Source organism: Wasmannia auropunctata, unplaced genomic scaffold, assembly GCF_000956235.1.
Source record: "Wasmannia auropunctata unplaced genomic scaffold, wasmannia.A_1.0 LD334204.1, whole genome shotgun sequence".
In the NCBI taxonomy this organism is placed as follows: Eukaryota; Metazoa; Arthropoda; class Insecta; order Hymenoptera; family Formicidae; genus Wasmannia; species Wasmannia auropunctata.
This window is the reverse complement of record NW_012028686.1, coordinates 1,836,443-1,857,719: the sequence shown is the minus strand read 5'-3', so window position 1 is coordinate 1,857,719 and position 21,277 is coordinate 1,836,443. Positions and strand designations below refer to the sequence as shown.

Below are 21,277 nucleotides of genomic sequence, written 5' to 3'. Positions count from 1 at the left end.
TATGAACGTTCTCGTTCTTCGGATCGATGTATGGAAAAAGATCTCGGGGCGGCGCGCGCGCGCGATTAATGCGTTTTATCGCGGCTTCTTCAGGATCGTCCTGGTCGCTGTCGCCGTCAAAAGGAGCCGCTCGCCGTTCGTGGGACTGTGGCAATTAATGCCGATGCGCGCTTTATCACTCCTTCTTGCTTCCCGAGTGTTTCCTTGGATTTCGACGTTTTATCGCGAACGCGTACCACTACCACTTTGCTTAACACTCATCAACTTAGTAGTTTGTTATACGCGTGAGCTTATAAAAGATTTTATATCTTCGAGAGCTTATTAAAAAGTAATTAACCTTCTTTTGCTTGTGAGGACAAAAATAACTTGATAATCTACCGGAGTTTGTGATAATCGATGATATTTTAATATCAAAATAATTGAGCTAATCTGAAGATTTATAGCGGTTCTTCTTTAGATTAGAGGAGAAATAAATTAAATTATAAAATATATAATAATGATGAAAGAAATTGGGCGCGAAGCCCGCGCCTCTAATGCTAATTTGGTATAAAAATAATCTGCAAGCATCGTATTATCGAAATATAACAATTTCCGATTTTGTTGTTAAGGGAGATCGGGCAAGGGAACTTAGAGCACGCGGTGCTGTCGGCCGAGATAAATTATTAGCAACAAAATCGGAAACTGTTATATTAAAGCAATGAGATTAAAGTAATTAAATATCAAATAAATATATAGGAAATAATTCCCACGTAAGTCACATTCGATTGTGCTGCAGTGGTTACGAAAACTTTCATCTTAAAGCTAGCGCAGCCATTGTTTTTTTCCGAAACGGCTCTAGGAAAAAAATCGGGATTTGCGCGATTAATTAGCGAGTAAACAGGAGGTAATTATTTAATTGTTCTTAAGTGGCTGTGCCAGCTTAATAGACGTAGCAATGTTATTTTTTGTAAATGTTTTAATGCTATTCTTGGAGCAACAAAAAACAACAAAATCTAGTGAAATAAAACTGATAATTGAATATCTATGTTGTTATCTATGGCAATATGAAATGAAGATAAAGTTACATATATATATCCTGGAAATTTATTATTATAAGAATTTATCTTAGAGCTATCATTAATTTAGCTTGGTTCTCATGAGTCATTTCTATACTGATCACATACGAGTTGCGCGAATCATGAAATTTTATCTGACCGTTTTGTTTACGCCGTTCACCTATATAAAGTTTCTATATAAAATTATACATTTTTGTTTTTATTTCTTGGGCTGTTATATTTTTTATTATTTTTTTTTTAATTTGAATCCTTTTTACTGGTTTTGTTTTTTTGTTCTCACATTTTATTCTATCGATAATTGCGAAAGACTAATCATCGTTTATGATAAAGTTTGTATTGTTCACATTTTGAATTATTAGCAGTTTATATTTAAAAAAAATTGATATCAATGTATTCATGTTATGATTTGAATTATAGTCGCGGAATTAAATAATTAAAAATTTGAACTGATTAGGATATGATTTTTTACATAAGGAAAAGATAGTATATTAAAGTATTCTTATGCCAAATTATTAATTTTTAAAAGCATTGACATTAGGTATAAAATTGGATATAAAAAAACATCGTAAAAGTAGCTATTTCACTTACCTCTTTACTACAATATAAAAAAATTCATCGGTAGTCAGCCGATAAAATGGTGTGTTTTTTATTACAGATTTCTAGAAATCTGTTGTTATATTTTTTTGTCATTATCTAATAGTATGTCTTTATATAATATTTAAATCTGGTAATTAGATGACGTTGTGCAGTAATATAGGTGATAATAGTGCAAGTGTGTTGTCAGACAGACATATAATTATAGGAATGACGTAGTAAGGCAATTAGCCTTGATTGTTAACTCCGCGGCTCAGGTTAAATGCACTTTTTTTTCTATCTAAAGATGGGATTGGCATAGATCTTTCCAAGATTTTAATGCGCATTTGTTTATAATGGACTTTAATAAAAAGAAAAAGCGCATATTTCAATGATTCGGGTGAGGCAATCGGAAAGAAATATACTAAAGATATTTCTAAAAATAAAAATATTATTCGGACTAATAACTCGATATAATTTGAGAAAACATCTGAAAAATGGATAAGATAGGGGATATTGTTTGAAGGAACTCTCTTTATTGTACGCGCATTATTAAATTGTGTACAATCGTGTCCGTCAAGCAGGACACGCTTTTCGTCTAATAATACTGTGCTGGAGGTTTTACAGTTCACGTAGAAGTTATAAAATTAAATATTAAATAGAGCGTCGTTATAAATAAATTATAAGTTTACTTAGCCTATGAATCATTTTATATTACTCATGCCATTACGGAATAGTTTGCGCAAGATCTCTCCTAATGCGATTGGACTTCTAATGCGATTGATTCACGTTTCTCTGCTACTCAATCCAGTCGTTCGCAGACGATTGGTAAATCAAAAGTATAATTTCCGTAATCGACGTTTAGTATAGAGCATGGTTTTATGTCAGTCAGTTTTGTGTAGTTTTTCACCACATCAAAAATCGTTTACGCTAAAATTCGAGACTCTTTAATAATGTACAAATTTTTACATAAAAATTTACTTTTTTTTTCAATGAGAATTAAAACAATTTCTCAAAATACAATTAATATGTTACTTTAGCATAAAAACATGATTTTGAAAGAGGACAAATAACCTGTCGACAAAGTAAAAAATTGTATTATTTAATTATATAATTAATATAAATATAATCGCATTTAAAGATTTCTTGGTCCTCGTTACATTAAATCGATTTAATTTTACTAACAAAAGATTATCTTTCTATTACATTCGCAGAGATTCGAAATTAGCAGACAGATTCACTGATCCGATATCATGATAGTCCACGAAAAAGTGTCTGATAATTCTGGTTTCAATAAGAACCGTATTATTAATTCTACTTATGTGTCCCTTGATCGATTCTTGCAAACGAAGTTCGTTCAACGAATAGCCTCGTCGCGCACATCTCCCGGCGAATTTCCGGGGCTAATTTCTTCTCTTATTGAATCGACGATGTGTATATCTTTCTCGTCGGCTCGATTGCGGAAAGGAAGATCAAAAGCTTCACGTCAATTTCCGTCAGTCTTAGACTTCCGTCTTGTGTTTTTCGCTTCCTCCGTTCCCTCTTATTTGCAAACCGTGATCCACTCCTCCACCGTGCAATTCTGACACTGCACGTAGCAGCACCAGTGAAACTTGCATCTGCACCGCTCCGTTCGCCGCTGCCGCACCACGTTATAGCCCCTGCCGCAGCACAGACTGGCGCACCCGTCCCCGCCGGTGCTGGTCTTGTTGCATCTGCGACCAGCGGTGCCGGCGACGTCGATCGTCGGATCCCGCTCGCAGAAGTTCGGCGACTTCTGGTAATAGTAGAGCTGCTTGGGGAGATCCCGGAGTTTCCTCTTGCGGCCGCCCCCGCGATGCTTCTTCTGCTTCTGCCGCCGACGAGATCCTCGAATCCTGTTCGATGGTATCACGCCGCCCAGATTGCTCTGCGTCACTAATACAGCGTTCCTGAAACGGTCCTTCAGGGCCTTGCCGATTATCCGGAAGTCTGGGACGATTTTCCAGCAGGTTTTCAGTTCACATGACCCGGACATGCCGTGGCACTTGCAGCGTCTCTGCATGTTGTTCGCCAACGCCTGCAAATGTCGAATTGTGAATGATTAGTCATGACACGTGAATGAAATCGAAATTAAGAATATAAAAGTTGGTTTCTTTATTTCCCGCTAATTATGTTACTTATGTTAAATACTTCTTTTTAGACATGGAAATTCAAATTTTTCCAGGAAAGATCATTTATTGTCGTTGTTATGAAAAAAAATACTTTAATATCTCGTTTTAATATCTCTTTAATGAACTTTTCTGAAAACTTTTATATTTTCTATATCGGTCACTCATTATTCAAAAACTCCTTCCTTCCCCCACATCTTTGTTGAGCAAAATCCAAATCAATTCCAATTGGTTTAAGAATCTATGAAAAAAAACCGCGGTCAACCGCACTCAAGTTGGAGAACACTTTGTATATATCGACAGTTCTGAGCGATAAAGTTTCGCTAAAAAGTCGCTTTCACGTCGGTTGACTTTGTACAAAACGGTTGATCGACTTTTTCATTTGCGCCTGCCACGGTCTCTTTTTCGTGCGGGTTGCCTTCGGTCCAGCGGACAAGGCGGGCGGAATCGAATCCTTCCCTCAAATTGCGATATCCGCGATACCGCCGTTGTGACGTCGGCTGAAAAACGCCGGTTCTAACACGCTGTACAAACAGGTACGAGTCGTTCGGATGTGCGGGGTGCGCAGAGCGGTCAAGAGGGTAAGAGGGGAGGTGAGGGGAGAGAGGAGGGCCCAGTTTCTTTTAAACAAAGAGGTGTCGCGTACAAAACAGTTAATGAGTCTACGGCTGGGTGGTCCAGCCCGGGGCTTCGTCTTAATAACGTCGAGGCGAGAGAGCGAGCGTGGAGAGGTCCATGAAGGAGAGGAGAAGAGTCGGTTTCTCTCTACCTTTTCCTCTCTCTCTCTCTCTCTCTCTTTCTTTCACACAGTTCGTTTCTCTCCGTTCTTCTTTCTTTCTGGTTTCTTTTTCGTTCTTTTATCTCAGCGACGGGAGGGAGGGAAGAAGACCGCGCATCGCTAAAAAGTAAAAGCCAGAGGAAAGACAGAACAATGAAGGAAGGACGAAGAGAAGGGAATCGTGCGCAAGATAACTTCAAGCTCTCTCACGGACCTACGCACGACGGCGTGCGCGCTACATTATTCGCGGACGGACGCGGCACGCGATTGCGAATTCGCTTCCTCTCGGGATTCCCCGACGACCGTTTAACGGTACATTTCTTGCGCGCGCCTGCTTTAAGATGGGCGCATCATTTATCGTGGGATACTGTCTGTATATATGTATAACGAGGACTGTAATAAGAAGATGATAATCTCGTTATAGTAACTTATGTTAAAATGTAGCTCAGCTTTCTCCGTCAATAGGATCGTTCGATGTTTGCGCACATGTAGCTTATCTACATAACGAGTAATAAGGCAGAGTAATAGACAGAGGAATATTGCCCGAAGAAATAAGAGCGGAATTTTATAAGAGCGAGAGATAAAGTTAAAGCAAGTGAGAAACTAAATAATTATAATAATGAACAACTTCCTTTAATTACGTAAGCTGAATGGAAGATGTATACAAGTTCCTTAATTGTTACTTAATTGTTACTTAAGTTTACTTAATTGTTCGTCTTTTCTCAAACACGAACAATTAAGAATTATATAAGAATACAGTAATTTATTGCATAATGTTCCTCAAATTGGATTATGTATTGTATTTTTATTCACGTCATATTTTTCTCTCTAACACATTTTAACACATCGCAATATCGAAATGGAAGATGAAAAAGTCTTTCATTTAGATTAATAATCTTACATTAAGATTATAAATGAGACACGTGATTATAAGTGAGACACGTAATATTTCTTCTTCCTCTCTATTTCCTCGTGAATATGCTCGTGCCCGGAGTTTAACGATGTCGAAGTTGCGAAAGTAGCGCTTACCAGACGACCGGCTTGATTATTGTGTAGATTCACCGTAGACTGTATGTCGCCGGCTTTCTCCCGCGTGTCTAGGAACTGCCTCGAGAATTCCATGCCGTATTCGAGGTTGTGTGAACAACCACCCCACTTCCACGAGACGTCTCCGGTAGTTGTTGGCGTATTATCTCTATAGCTCAAAGGATCGCAGCTGCAGGAGAGCAGGCGGCCCATGCTGCAGGCACGAGCCACGTTGTGAGCCACGCCAGCTGCCGAAATCGCGTAGGCAAACGCCGTCTCTCTGTAGCCTGTAACAGAGTATGATCGATGGTCAACTACGACATTTTATTCCACCTTTATCTTGTCAAAGCTGTCTTGTCAAAAAGTAAATCAGCCCTTCCGTGATCTACGTACAAAATTAATATACAAGGTGCACCTTTTTTGCATCTTTCTCGCATCTTTAAGTACTTTTCTCAGACAAAAATGTCGAGATTTTAATAGTTTCCGTATTAAACAATTGCAGAAATATTTTATTGATTAAATCCGAAAATGGACAATAGGTTTATTTAGTTTATCATACGTTGATCTTTCGATATGATAACGCGAACGTGGTGATATATTAAACAGAATTAGAACCGTTAGGTACTTGTAATGTTGGATGCACACAGGACGCGGCAACGCTTGCCGCACGGCGGAAGTTGGCATGGCGAGAAGAAAGTGATTTTCCTATTTCAAAATATATCCACATTTTACTAAAAATTAAGTACTATTGGCTCCTACATGCAGAACGCCGCGGCGGCTACTGCCGCACGGAAAAGTTGAACTCCATTGAACTTTTTCCGCGTGGCGGAAATTATATATCTATTTATTTCCGGGCAAGTGAGACGTTGATTGGATACCGCGGTATATTCCCTAGCCAACTTCCGCCGCGCGGCAAGCGTTGCCGCGTTCTGTGTGCATTCAGCATAAGTAGTTGTTTGAGATAGGATGCATCCAAGCATCCGGGGGGAGACACCCGTACCTCAGTTGTCTCCGTTAGCAAATTGCTGGTCATCGTCAACGACACCGACGACGACGACGACAACGACGACGGCGACGACGACGACGACGACGGACACGACGTGCATAATATACGCAAGACTGCGATATCGCGTTCGCTCTCCTCTCCTCTCCGTGGATAAAGGCAGAGATCATGAAACAGCGGGACACCGGGGAAGCCGAGCTTCCGTAGAAGGAACTTCGGTAGCGAGTTCGGGACAGAACGAAACGATGGGCCGACAGACAGACAGCCATCAGGCGCAGTTCAGAGGTAGATTATTCAGCCGTCCGTCAAAACAAAGTGCGGCCATCAGCAACGGCGGCCGGCGGGCATCCACTGTCCGCATGTATAAACGATCTCGCGACGGGGTGCCTGAAGCGATACGATGCCAAACTCCGTCCCCGCGAGAGGTCTGCGGACAAATCGCGATTTCTCGCCCGATTCCACGCGAAAATCGCGAACAGCCGCGAGATATCTTCTAATTTTACCAGCAACAACATAATAGACTGAAGATGTCTAACTTTTTCAACTTTTAATACCATTTAGTTAGAATTTTTAATATTTTACATTAACATTTTTATTGTTGATGTAAATTTTAATTAAATATTTAAAAATATGTTACATTATAAATGGATGTAAATTCGAGATTAAAAAGAGAAATATTGTACTATAAAAATTATTTACGCGTATTCTTTAAATATTTGTAGAGAGCGAAGATAAAATGGAAATTAGATGACAGTTTTAAAGAGTTACTTATTGGTTTACTGTGATAAGTAATGCGATATCGAATGTAGTTTTTCTGTGGGCCCTTCGAGAGCTCTTAGAATCTCCAAGACATCTTCAGATCCGATTGATGGACAGACATTCGCGAAGCTGCTTTGGTGACTGTTAACTTACAAACGAACGATGCACAACTACCTTACCTAACTAGGAATAGAATGATTTTTTTTCTTTTTTTCGTGACAATTATCTATTTTCATTGCGTTGGTAAATATATTAGGACAATTTTAAAATATTCATGACAAATGATAAAATTGATAAAGTGAGAAATTTGAAAATTAAAAAAAAAAATTAATCACTGAAGAACTAAAAATTTAAAAAAGTAACTTTTTATCAGCAGAAAATAAGTAAAAGAAGTTACACAACGTACGTGAAGAAATTACATGAAATATTCATTCTAATCACATGAGCTTCCAATAGCTTGCAATTAGTATAAGATTATATTATAATATGCGCTAAAGTGTTTAATATTTAAATTATTAAAATGGAACTTTGGCTTTTTCGTTACCATACTGGGAGTATGTTGTAAGCGACGAATATGAACGACAGTGAAATATCTCTTCAGTCATTGTCAACTGTTACTAGATTACCCGACGACATGGATTCATTGGATCCAATGGATCGTTGTTCAGTGTAGAAGACAATCGGACAGCTGGCAGCTGATTACGTCGCTCTTCGTCGACCGCATTCGACGATGTTAAAAAGACTTCTCCGTGCAGCTCGAAGGTCGTCACTGACCAAAGCATTTCTTCGAGATTCCCCAGACCGATAGGAACGTCGGGGATGGAAATCAGGGTGGATCCACTAGTTTTCGACGAATACCGAATTGAACTCGATATCGCGACTTGACGCCCAGAATGCTAGTCTCGATATCGAGAAGCGCACGTCGTTCGATGGGATGAGACGGAACGAAGCGAGGAGGGGCCCTTTATGTGGTCTTACAGTGGGAGAGGTGGTTGGAAGCTTTCGCTATATACGGGTATTGGCAGCAACTGTTTTATAATGCAGATAGCTACCGTGCCGCGAGACCGTCGTTGTTTCTCGACAGCGAGAGGGACGGAGGGAGCGCGTAATAAATCCTCCACGGGTAGTTGTACGTCTCTCCTCTCACCGGACAGTGGAGAACCCGAAGTGGAAGATAGGGAAGAATCTCCCGAGGAACGCGCAGCGATCTCTGGCTCCCTTCGTCTCTCGTCGCAGCAGCCGTGGTGCAGCGACGTTGTGACGAATGGTGCACAGGCCTTGCGCTACTCCCGCGTGTCAGATCCAAATCGCTATTTAGATAACTCAATAGATAGTGCTCGGGGGAGGTCCCGCAAGGACACGCGTATCCTTTGAGTGTAGCTAGTTCGAAGACAGATATCAAATGGGTTTAATAGATATCAAGTTCATTCAATTAATTTTTCCGTCTTATCTCTACTTTTATTTTTAAACAATTGTCAAAAACAATCTAGATGTTTTAAGGATAAGTAAAATATTTATTTTATTTGCAAATATATATTTTATAATTACAGATACAAGATATTGAGAAATCTTTTTATTAAGCTTGCAGTTATCGTTATATGCTTCATAAGATATAGGGAGAATTAAATAATTGAAAGCTGCAGTTACTTTTATTATTCGTTAATATTTTACGGTGATAAGTCAAATACAATAAATGTTTATTACAAAAAAATTTTTATATTTCTGCGATTTGTTGCACATTTATTAATTATTGCAAATTATTAACAGTTTAACGTTGTTGAAACTTTTATGTAAATGATATCGGCTGAATCGCTATTTAGGTGACTCAATAGACAGCACGCTCGATAGACTCGTGTAAGAATGCTATAGGTGTTCTTTGTGTCTTCAGAGTAAGGATGTATAAATCCAAACGCAACAGATTTGTTTAATGACATCATTTTCTTCGATTCGACACAGAAGTTATTTACTACTTCTGCGGATGCTCGGTGGTTCTTTAATTAATACAGGAAAAGAAAATTGATTAGTCGGTTTATAAGCAGTGAGACTAGACTGACCATCATCTTTGTTTTCTAACGAGGATTTAATGAGTTCCACATTAATCACGTACGAGCATTTTTCATTTTTATGAAATCCCTTGATATTAGAATTAAAAAAAAATAATAGAAAGAAGAGCCTTCTTTTTGACATTTCTATATTTATATCTATAAATCCAGTTGTCGTGGAGCATCGTCGGTATGGGCAACGCGACAGCCGGTCCGATCTTCTTGTGTGGGCCCTACGCTTCGGCCGGAGCGGTCGAAGATCGGTTCCGTGTACTTTTCATAATACATTAAGTCGTTTTGCTGAAGTCCGACGAAATTGTGACGATAGGTGAGAGAAACCAGGACAGGGGGGAAAGCAGGGTGGCGTTGAGAGCAACGAGAGGGCAAGAGAACCGTGTCTGAGTGACTTGAGCTATGAACGGCTCTTCTCGAGATGCCGGACCCGAGGCCCAAATTTGACACGGTGGATTTCTCGAATGATCGCGGACCATCTCTCCACCTGGCCACCGATATCTTAAAAAGGGACAGTGGGTTGTTAGACGCGCCTGCTGAGGTACAAGCTTCTCAGAAGCTATTGCCCTCTGACTCGAGAACCAAAATCTAATAATGGCCGGTTGGTTGTCGCCAATGTTACGGATAATCGGCGAATCGCGAATCTTTTACACGCTTGAGCTCACAGTAAGACGAATACGAGAAAGCTTTTGTTGTGCGTGAACATTTGCGAGTGATGCAGCTTTGCACAATGAAGGAAGGTCTTCTGCGGCAATCTATACGACGTAAAGATTTAAACATTTATAAGTTGTAATATTTAGTTTATCTAATGTATAGTTCGCTTGTTTTTTAACTTTCCATTTTCTAAAAATTTTACGCGACAAACCAAACAGAATTAACGTGATAGGAACAAAGACGGTTTACCGAGTTTTTTTTCGCGAAGCGCTAAAAAGGTGACTGCACTCGTGAAAGAGTAAGCTTCGTCTTATTAGAATTCTACAATCGGTCGGACGCGGGCCGCTTTACATAACTCTCGAAAAAGTCGTGGAATCGACACCTTCTCCTGTCTCGTGAGCAAGAAAAGGCGTACCGATTCACGGAGGCAGATAACGAGGGCCCGAATGGAGAAGCGGGGGCCCCCAGGTCTGCGGACGAGCTTAAGCTTTCAGGTCAGGTGCGCCCGATGTCGCGCTCTCGCGCATTCGTCCGACACGATATATGTTTCCTCTTGCGGCGCACGTACGCGCCACGACGAATTTATATGTCACACCGGAATAGGCCGACCGTGGGGGCAGGGTCTTCTTATGGAATTGGGACAGGTTTTCGGGGTATGCCGCGGGTAGGTTATGCCGTGCGCTTTGATTTAAGGAAACGCGTCGTCTCGGCCTCGCCTCGCCTACGCCGCGCGCCGTCCCGTCAACGACGTCATAAAAGATTCCACTTTGTCCAAGAAACTCGTACGCAGCAATTATATGATGAGAAATTGCCCAGAACTTTTGTTGTAGATTTGCGAAATATCACTGTGAAATTTTCCAATTATATTCAATTGTTTAGCGTGTTTCGTTCTGTGATTGTTTCAAATATATGCGTGTAAAGATATCTTTCATAGCTATAATGTTTCTAATAGATTGTATTTATATTTTATTAATAACATAAAGTATATATTTTATTATATAATAACTAGTATCGTCGATGGTTATAAATTTGTAAATTTAATTTCTTTACCGCTACTCCATTAATAGGTAAAACATTTGAATTTACATTTGTTCGTAAGAATGATTTATTATACAGAATAATTTAACTTTTTTTAATATTTTTAAAAAATTACTTAGAATATTTATCTCTGAAATTACATTGTTTCCGGGAAATTACAATGTCTGTGGCATAAAAACTTTCGATTGTGTATTATTTTTTACATAATTTTAACAGACATTTTAGTTTCTTAATGGGGTCTATATTTCATTCATTTGTATTTATAGCGCGAACCGAGACGAATTTAATGATCTAGGAAGCATTAATACGCCATTAGCAGGCAGGTAGATTATTAATCACGAGTTCACATCTGATCAGATAATTTCGCTCGTTAAGTATTCTTAGTACCTCGTTGAAGAAGGACGCTGCTCTGTTGAGTTCTGCTGTTGGACGTGAGGGACGAACAGTTCCACCTGTGCCACATGAACTGATGTTGACACTCGGACACGGCCAATTGCAGCCCCTTGATCGCGGCTACGGTAACATCGGAATTTCTATAGCAAAGCTCGCGCTGGTCCTTCGTTAATCCTGGAATGCCGTTACAGACGACATTGTTGCTATTCATCCAATCATCCACGGAATTGCTCATTAGGCAGGTTGCGCTGAAAAAGGTAGCAAAATGATAATCGACGTTAATTTCTTTGATGTGATTATCATTAAGATACTAGGCGATGATTGAATATGTAAAATAGGACAAGGTATAATTCTTCTTTTTAATCGAGATTAGATGAGCTGAAAAAAAATATACCAAATAAACATGATCTTTTTTTCTCGGTTCTACGTTTAATACAGAAATCATAAAATGCAATTCGATAATGTTACTCCACGATTTTAAAGTTATCTAAAAAAAGCGATTTAAAAACAAAATGAACGCCAGACTATTGTACGTAATTAGTTTCAATTCGATTTTGATTGCGAGTTTTGAATAGCGAGGCATATATATGGTTTTTCCATGAAAGCGGCTGCGTTTGATTCATTTGAGTGTTTTAGACTCCAAATACGACTGGAGGTATTCCTCATGCTCATGATATATCATGACCTTTGCTTTCAATGTCCCCTTGATATTCTCATGTTCTTATATATTTATCTATCTTCGTTCCTTTGATAGCTCATGTTTATTTATCCTGTTCCCAATTATCGATTTCCCGATCGATATGGATCGCTGTAGAATCGATTAAACAGACATTATCATTTTTTTTTATATCATCAAATCTTGGTGAAAATTCTGATATCTTTGTAGAAATTAACAAGAACGAAAGTGTGATAAGCTGCAAGTATTTACCGTCAAGTTAGAACTCGCATCATAGTCTTTTCATCGCCGTTACTTCTCTTCTCAGTTGCGAACGTACATATTAGTTTAGCATGTGTCGAGTGTAATTAGTGACGACGTGCGGAAGCAGGGAAGCAGCCGGTCAAGCTCGCCACCTGGTTAAACTCGCGAAACTGATTATCGTTGAGTTCTTCGCTGATAACGGTGTGCAAGCAATTACACTACGGATAATCATCGGTATTGAGACACTATAGAAAATATCGATGTTTTATGACGAGCACGAATAGGGACTGTGTATTTAGATTCTTTCCTGAAACGAACTATTCAGTTCAACCTTGTTAATTATTTATAGAATATCTTCGCAACTTTGCTTGTAATGAATTTTTAAAATGACGGCGTTATTTTTCAAATCTTTATTTCTATTTAATATCCTATTTGTGTATCGTTTAACAGCAATAGCTTTTAGCAAACGTACTTAATTGACGATTAAATGGATAGCTGTATCGATGTTTGTTTTAAGCGGCGATTTCTAAGTTTCACACTCGGAATGTTAATGGAAACGCTTGTGCGAAGGCATCGAATATCGAGAGCCGGGGCCGGCTTGCATCTCGCTCGAATCTGCAAGGTGCAGCACTAATCGCGGCGGTCTGGAGCACCGGTTTTACGGTCGCGCGCGGCTGCACGGCGGGCACTTTCGCGCACGCGTGCACCGCACGCGAGCGTCCGTTTTCCTTCGATTTTACGAGGCCGAGGTCAAGAGGTGCGAACGTTCTCAAAGAGCCGATAAAACCGTTTCTATCTTGCCGTCTGTTTTCTGCCAACGCGCGTCTCGCACCGAGGAAGGAGGCGGCGGAGGGAAAGGGCCCACGCGTTCGGCTCTACCCCGGTTCCACTCTCCGTCCTGTCCATGTTCCCATCCCCCGCTCGGTCGCGATAACGGCATCCATCTCTTGAAAGAGGAGCTCTTAAAGCGCTATCTTAAGCGACGGCTGCTGCCTAATGGCCACGTATTACGGCGTACCGGGTGTTAATTAATTTCGAGGTGAAAAAAAAGAAGAAGCGAGCGTACGTGCGTGTTCTATACGTCTGGATCACGTGTGTCGAGAGCGTGCGTCGGTTCATTGAAAGAGAGAAAGAAAGAGAGAGAGAGGGAGGGGGGGGGAGAGAAGGGTTGTTCGTTTCGTTGTCGCTGCACAAGACCAGCAAAGTCGTCATTTCCTATGTTACTGCATGACTTTATCAAAAGAACGCTCCGTTATTTACAGTTAATAAATAATAAGCTATAAACTGAAACTTCTTTATCCGAATTTCGTTGGATTAACCTACTGCTCTTTCGAGTTGCGCTTTCTTTGTACGTGAATTTGATCCTTTGAAATTTTTAAGTTTTAAAAGTGCTTCAATATATTTTACAGTCTTTAATAAGTTATTTTTTATATAAGAAAGATGATGAAGAATGCGCAAGTATTTTTGCAAATATCGAAACAAAAATTATTCCGTAATAATAAAATAAAATTATATTCCGTTTTCTTATCTAGCAATCTATTTTCAAAAGTGTTTAAAGCAGTAAATATTAAATACGAACAATATCAAAAATTTTTTCATGATACGAACAATCGTAGCGATTGATATCAGTGCAGAATAATTTCGTGAAAATTAATGTAGATCGTTGAAACGTGAACATATGGCCGAAGTTTCCTATCGACGATCATTGGAACTCGCAAGATTGGCCAGCAGCGCGAAAAAAATCGCCGCAGTCTTCCTCACGATCATTAATCTGCTCGCAGCGTTTCGAAGCGGTTTATTTTTTCCTCGGAGGGATCCTCGGTGGAGTCGTACAGGGTCCTGCAGGATGTCATGGGCGGGTGCAAGGCTCTTCGTGGGTCGCTTGGTTATCTGCGGGTACAAATTAGCGGACGAGCTTCTTCTAAAGTAAAAGCTGTGTATAGCACCCGCGTGAACGAAGAAAGAGGAGCAAGACGAAGAAGTCGGCGACAGCGAACTCGAGGTGGATAGAGGAAGGCGAGGACGGGTTGGAGGGGCGGGGGAGGAAGGGAGGGAGGGAGAGGGGGGGGAGAATGGGCACAGTAATAAGAAGAAAAGGTAAAAAGGTCCTGGCGCGATACTACGTAGTGTGGGAAAGAACGACGCGAAGGGGGTGGGGAGGGGGAGGGGGCGCGGGGTTTTAGGGTCGCGGAGGTTATTGAGAGCTCCCATTACCGGTACACCGTTGCACCGCTGCTATCTTTCGCGCTATTGATGATCTACCGAAAGCAGATTAATGATCTTAACTCCCCCAACAAATTACGGAAGACACCGCGTACCTGCGGAGGAAGTTGGATTATATCAAGAGATTCCTTTCGCTACCTCTCGTCGTCGGCTTCCCCGGCTCGGTGTGCATGCGTCTCACTTCGCGAATAAGAAACGAGCCGGGTACGTAAGGCAATTATTCCGCCGGACCCTTCAAAGCGATCGTTTTGTTGAAGCTGCGGATATTTGTTTGCTAATCGGATACGATTATCATTAAGTTTAATTACCACGTAAACTTTTAATCCGCCCAGAGGATAATCTTTTCGAATGCGTTTCTTAATATGTACGTGTGATTAAAAATGAATGATGATGTCGCTCGTTATATGGAGCATTTTTGTGATAATTTTTTTTCGTTACATTTATAGATATAAAACAAACTTTTTTCAGAATATTTTTCAAACTAGTAAAACTATAATACTAACAAATTCTACTGCAGTTAAAAGGATGATCCTCTATGAAATCATAATCGTGAAGTGTTGAAAAATGTAGCTAATCGTTTATTAACGCATGCACAGCTCACATTATGTTTATTCTCCCAGACCAAGTGTGTGATTATTTTGTCACAGCACCGATTAAGAGATAAGATTTTAAATAAATAGAAGATCCTTTATTTTATGAGAAATACCGGGCTTTCTATTAATAATGACGTGCATTTAAAGTTGTATTTAAAAGTTAAAGCAATAATTAATTGCAACGCATTAAGATCGATTTATTGCACAGACGATGGGCGTTGTGCTTTTATCAACGACCGTTATAGTTTCGTTTCGCTTCGGGTGCTCGATCTCATGGGAATCCGCTGGGCAAATCGGAGACGAGATACGCGAGCGCGTGTCCCGCATTTTTGCAATAATCTAAGGGGTCGCAGAAGAATCCAAGATGGCAACATCGCGGGGATGCGCGTGTTTTATTTAATCCCTCCCTCCCTCCCCTACCATCCTGCTCGCGGAGATGAGAGAGGAACACGGCGCGGAATTTCGCGTCTAATGGGATATATAGCCAGTGGGAAGAGAGAGAACTCGCCTTTTTTCACGATCCGACCCGCGAGAATACCTGCGGTAGATATCGCATGGTGTCCCGCGCTCTTTCCTCGATCTTATGAGAGTAAATCGATTTCACGGCGAGTACATTGTCGGGAGTGCGATAGGCCGCGAATTACGTTCTGCAGATGGTATCTATAGCGGCGTAAGTTATGGCGACCCTGTAACTCCGCGATAAAGCTGGATTCTCATCTAGTTCGTCAATTACGAGCGATCTCATAGGATATTCACGTTATGAAGTCTCCATTTGTTAATAAACATTCGGGATTCTGCTAACTTCTCTTCGATAATACGATTTCCTTGAAGATGATATCATTTGGAACCGTGAATGGTATATATATAACCGCGAATTATCACTCATGTTAATGTCGCACGTATCTAGGCTTTCTTAGAATGATTTCTTTAATTTTCAATTGTATGTCTCATTTAAAAACTAATGTTAGTCACAATAGATTTTATCGAATTGATTACATTTTGTATATTATTTAAATCAATGCAAAATGAAATTTTAATCTTGCATGGAGAGAATTTCCTTTTAAAATTTACTCCGAAAATCATGTTAATTGTGAGACAATATAGTATTTAGGTAAATTTTACTGTGCACTACAATAAATTTTACTGCGAAATCTTATTGTAGTGCACAGTAAAATTTGCCTAAATACTATATTGTCCCATAATTAACATAATTTGCAGGATAAATTTAAAAAAAATTCTCTCCGTGTGGAAACTATCAATACAAGTAATATATTCACATACTTTATACTCATGAATTGTGAATTGTGTCTATCGAGGCCATTAAAAAAAATTTAAGAATAGAGTTTGTCAATTATATTTTTTTATTTTAATATACAGAGCTACGAAATATCGTAAAGTTTGCTGATTCTTAAACGTATATACTAAATTCTATTAGTAAGATTTGAAGTGTATATATATATGTATATATAAAGTAGCGTATCAAACTCTTTTATTAGACATTTTCTTGTTAAGATTTTATTTGCGATGTGGGAATCCGCGCAACAAAAAGTGCGCGCATTACGGCGTATCAGGGAAAGCCGCGTGCACGCGTGTCAAGACGTTAATGACGCGCGCGAACCAGTTTATTGACTATTATATCATCAGAACTGTAATTCAATGCCGTCCCGCGAGTCCGGCTCGCAATAAGCGGTCGCGTATGTGAACATATGTACGTGGATTTACTCACACGCGCGAACGCACGTCCTGTTCCCGGATGCTAGGTGTAATTATTTACAAGAAGCCGCATATGGGTCTCGGAGAAGAGGCCGTATCGATGCCGTTGCCATTGACGAAGAATCGCTCGTGTGTATACATTTCGAGAACTTGCGGCGAATGATTGGCGATTATCCGGTACGATATCACACACCGGACGTCAACAAACGAGGAATGTATCACGAAACCTCCGCAATTATAAAATTAATTACTTGGCACTTTTATATGCGCGATACCGGATTTTATGATTATAGCGTCTGTGATTGAAAGCTTTATAAGCTTTGCTGAGCGGTGATCTTGTTGTTTATCAACGTAACGACTTCGTGATGAGAATCTTGAGTGTTGTATAAGTTAATGGGAGAGAATATTATTATGGTAATATTATTAATGTAAAATACACACCAAGGAGCTCTTTAAAAGAATCAACGTTTCTCAGTTAATTTTATTTAAACTTGTGTGCACTCTCCGTTTGTTCTTGAGATTACCTAAGATAATTATAGTTACAGAAGTTTTTAACAAACTATGCAGTATTTTGTATGTGCATTTGTCGACATCTCTGTCGCATCAAAGCAATCTCTACCTTTCAATCTGCGATTTCGCATTGCCTGAGAATCGTCGCTTCACCAAAATCGCTTTTCGCGAGAAAAAAAAAATTTGTTCGGGATGATCCTGCTGCACAAGGCGCGATTAGTATTACGGAGAGGTATAATAAAGATCACAGCGGGATTCATTCTTCGTGATGTGGAGTTCGGTTGGAACGGTCTATTTGCACTTCGTCATTGTGAGCGCCTCTCTTTCGAACCGTCGATACGACCGCCGGGTCGAAGAAGCGCACCCTATTGACGGATTCTTTCCGCAGAGACAGAGAGAGAGAGAGAGATAGAGAGAGAGTGTGTCGAGAGAAGGATGCGTCAGGAGCACAGAAGATGCACCATGAAAAAAAGAGGGCGAAGAAGCTGGCCGTGCTACCGCGCTCGTAAATTTTTCTCGGCGAGATTAGACACGGGCGAGCCCGTTGCTCGTTGCAGCTTCTCCTCGGTTGTCCCGTGACATTGTCGTGTACTTTCCATCGCGGTGTGGACAACGTGCATTTCGTGAGCGAGTTCGCGATTTGTAGCGCTCCGTCGCAACGGACGGACAAAGCGGGCGAGAGTGACGTTTTGACGTCTGCATTATGGTGCATCGCGGCGCATCGGAGTATCGTGTGGATCGAAGCACGGGAGAGAAACGGGCTCTCCGGAAGAGTGTTTTCACGACGACGACGTCGCTGAAGTGCGAAGTGATGGGGAAGAAGGTAGATGAAGAGAACGCGAGAAGGATCGTAGTGACGTGAATTACTAATCAATCACGAGGGATAGATGAGATGCTTAAGCGAAAATAGATTGGTTGATGTTGAACTACAGTGAACTACGAACACATGTAATGAATACGTTAACGAATTTGCATAATTTAAGAATATTAAGGCACATACTTTGACAGTTATTTTGCAAATGTGATACGTACAAGAAACCTGTGTGTACGCCACGATGGCGTATTTATTACTTATAATTATTAGAGATGAAATCAATATTTCAAATTTTTATTCCTGAAGATATACACGGAAGATGTATTAGGACCGTATATTTTATAACAATATATTTTTTATTTAAAAATGGAATTTAAAGACATTGATATTTAAATTAAATACTATTCATATTCAATGATATGATAAAATGTCATTGATATTTATAATGTCGATAGTTTTAATAAACCTGCGATTATTTAATTCTGATAATTATAATTATAATGCGATATTATAAATTAAACGAGCACAATTGAAATACTAAGTTTTTTAGTATTATTAACAAGTAACTTAAACAACATAACTTATAGAATAAAATAATAAATATAAAAAAGAATAAAAATGTAAAGTTTTAAAGGTGTGAAATCGAAATATACTTTATATGTACTACGATTTTGATCACTGGCATTGATGTTTCTACAAATGATATTTTGACGTTTAGAGGAAATTAAGGAAATTCAATCGTTAGATCATAGAGGTGCTCACCGGCGATGCTCAAAGAGAATCAGCAGCAGAGCGACGGTAGGGCCGATCCTGGTGGCGATCCTGGACGGCGATCCTTCGTATGCACGTCCTGTACGAGACGGAGGCATCCTGTCATTGCCCCGAGGACGTTTTCTCTTCTTTGCGCGGTTTGCCCACTTTAAAAGAGTTGAGTGCGACCCTTCGTCCAGGGTTGCACACCCCTAGCACCCGAACGGAAGGACCCCTCGTTCGAGATGATGCTGAAGCTGCTCCCGTTCTTTATCTCCCTTCCTCTCTCCGTTTTCCTCGCCCTTTCTCTCTCGCTCTCTCTGCGTTTGTCTTTCTCTTTCTCTCCCTGTACTCTCCGGTCCCTCTCCTACTCTTCTCGCCGCGGTGCCTGTGATCAGCAGCCTGGCACGCGTCGAGAACTGCTCCTCGCCCCGGGCACCGGCGCTTCTCCTTTGACGTTCCGTACGACGACTCGAGAGCTCCCAGTTTTGCTGCTTCGAGGGTGCGTTTCGAAAACTACCCCGGGACAATATTCCGCGGCGATCGGGCGATTCATCGAGCGTGTACGCGTCTCGATTTCGGCTCTCGTCGCCAACTTATTGCGTCGGCTCACTTGCCGTATGACGAGATTCGTTCTCGACGTGTAATCACCTTCCTTTTCGTGACTCGTTCGTCTGGTAATGACACTTCGCTATTCTTTGATTGAACCACTTACACATAAGTTCCCATTAGAGAGGTCTCTCCGTTACATTTGTCAACAAGAGCTATGTGAAATCTTCAAGGCGACTTCGCTGAATCTTGTTAGATACACTTATCTTTGGAGGAAAAATACTGTCGAGGTTCTCCAAGAACAAAACGTGGAAAATTGAAGCCTAACGTTCTCCAAGTTTCGTCGAGGCATACGGTGAGATCACTATCACTACAGGCCTTGTCGCACCGGCTTTATTCCCGTCTTTGGCATTCTCTTCGGTGCTGAATGAATACTCCAACATAGCTTGCCCCTGGATTCGCTTATCCGATTTGCACCTCAAAGTTGTAGATCACGATACCCTTCTCGGTAAAATCTATCCGAAGATCCGGTAACATCCTGTCGTTCTTTCACCCTCTGGATATGTTAATCTTCGTCTTCTTTTGCTTTCTTCGGTAACAAGGTCCAGGCATATTAGTTGATCTTTCGATGCATTGGGCAGACGAAGAGAGAAGGGCTTACACGATACTTCCGGTATATGTGCGCTCGCGGCGAAGTGTCAAGCTCAAATAAAAGAAAAGTCGCCCTCCGGATTCTCCTACTCCTCCCACACACGGACCATCACGATCTCCCCCTACCCCGCCTCGCGGTTACAGGTCCTCTTCTTCTTTCTTCTCAACCACCGCCTCTTCTTCTTCCACCGTGGGCTCCTTCCTCTGCCTCTCTCCCTCGTAACCGCGCCTATCTCTCGCTTCGCTCTCGTGCAAACAGTCAAATAGCAAACTTCCCGCGATCGTCACGCTCGGTGCGACGGTGACGACAGAGCCAGGCGAGGCTTTGAGGATTGCGGAAGAAGAAAACGTCGAGAGTCGGATAGGAGGGGGAGGAAAAGAAGAGAATCCGTTTCGTGAAGGACTCTAGGAGTAGAGGTGTTAATGCGTTTGATCGGATCGCGTTTGCGGGGTGAGAAGATTCATGTCGAGGGAAGGGTATGATCAAAGATAGGCCGCCGTTTGTCGAGAAGCTGCACATGAGACAGAGAGGAAGTAGTTTCGTGAAAATGTCTGGCAGCACAATGAATTGAAAATTGAACTGTATAGCGATTAGAGATAAACTGCCCGATCGAGGAACGCGAGAAGGTCACGCACTTTCGTTATCCCCGTTACTCTCCTCTCCTACGTTCGCTGACACCGACACCACGCTACTGTAAAGCCGGAGAGATAGACAGAATCTGGATGATTCCGCCTCTGTTCAAGACCGACGAGAAGCTGTCAGGGAGATCGCTCTGTCTATGATGAACTCGGTGCGCAGTGCGCGGCTACGGGGGCCCTCCTCGCCCTCCCATAGGGAGAGAAAGGAGAGATAGGGAGCAGTATAGGCACGAAGGAACCAACTACCCCCCCACCATAGCCACCACCATCCGGACACGACCACCACCACCGTCGGCCACCACCCTGTGATTCGGTATGAGAGACGAAGAGGGACGAATGAAACCACCTAGACAAAGACGACGTGACGACGCGAGACTGTGATAGAAGGAGAGAAATAATGGAGGCAGAACGCGCGCGAGAAGGAGGAAGATGG

General features: G+C 41.1%; 1 protein-coding gene across 1 annotated transcript; it reads right to left on the bottom strand.

The window, feature by feature from the left end:
* Positions 1-3,171: 3,171 nt before the first annotated feature.
* LOC105459221 (protein Wnt-10a) lies at positions 3,172-19,180 on the bottom strand. The gene is made up of 4 exons (XM_011705078.1): positions 19,018-19,180; positions 11,478-11,731; positions 5,586-5,869; positions 3,172-3,687 (listed from the first exon to the last, which is right to left on the bottom strand). The coding sequence occupies exons 1-4, from the start codon at positions 19,122-19,124 to the stop codon at positions 3,172-3,174; spliced, it is 1,161 nt and encodes a 386-aa protein (XP_011703380.1). The 5' UTR covers positions 19,125-19,180.
* Positions 19,181-21,277: the final 2,097 nt, after the last annotated feature.

Coding starts and splice junctions, on each gene's coding strand:
- LOC105459221 (XM_011705078.1), bottom strand. CDS start 19,124: ATGCCTCCGTCTCGTACAGGACGTGCATACGAAGGATCGCCGTCCAGG. Junction 11,732..19,017: donor ATTCTCTTTGAGCATCGCCG/GTGAGCACCTCT, acceptor TACCTTTTTCAG/CGCAACCTGCCTAATGAGCA. Junction 5,870..11,477: donor CAGCGTCCTTCTTCAACGAG/GTACTAAGAATA, acceptor ACTCTGTTACAG/GCTACAGAGAGACGGCGTTT.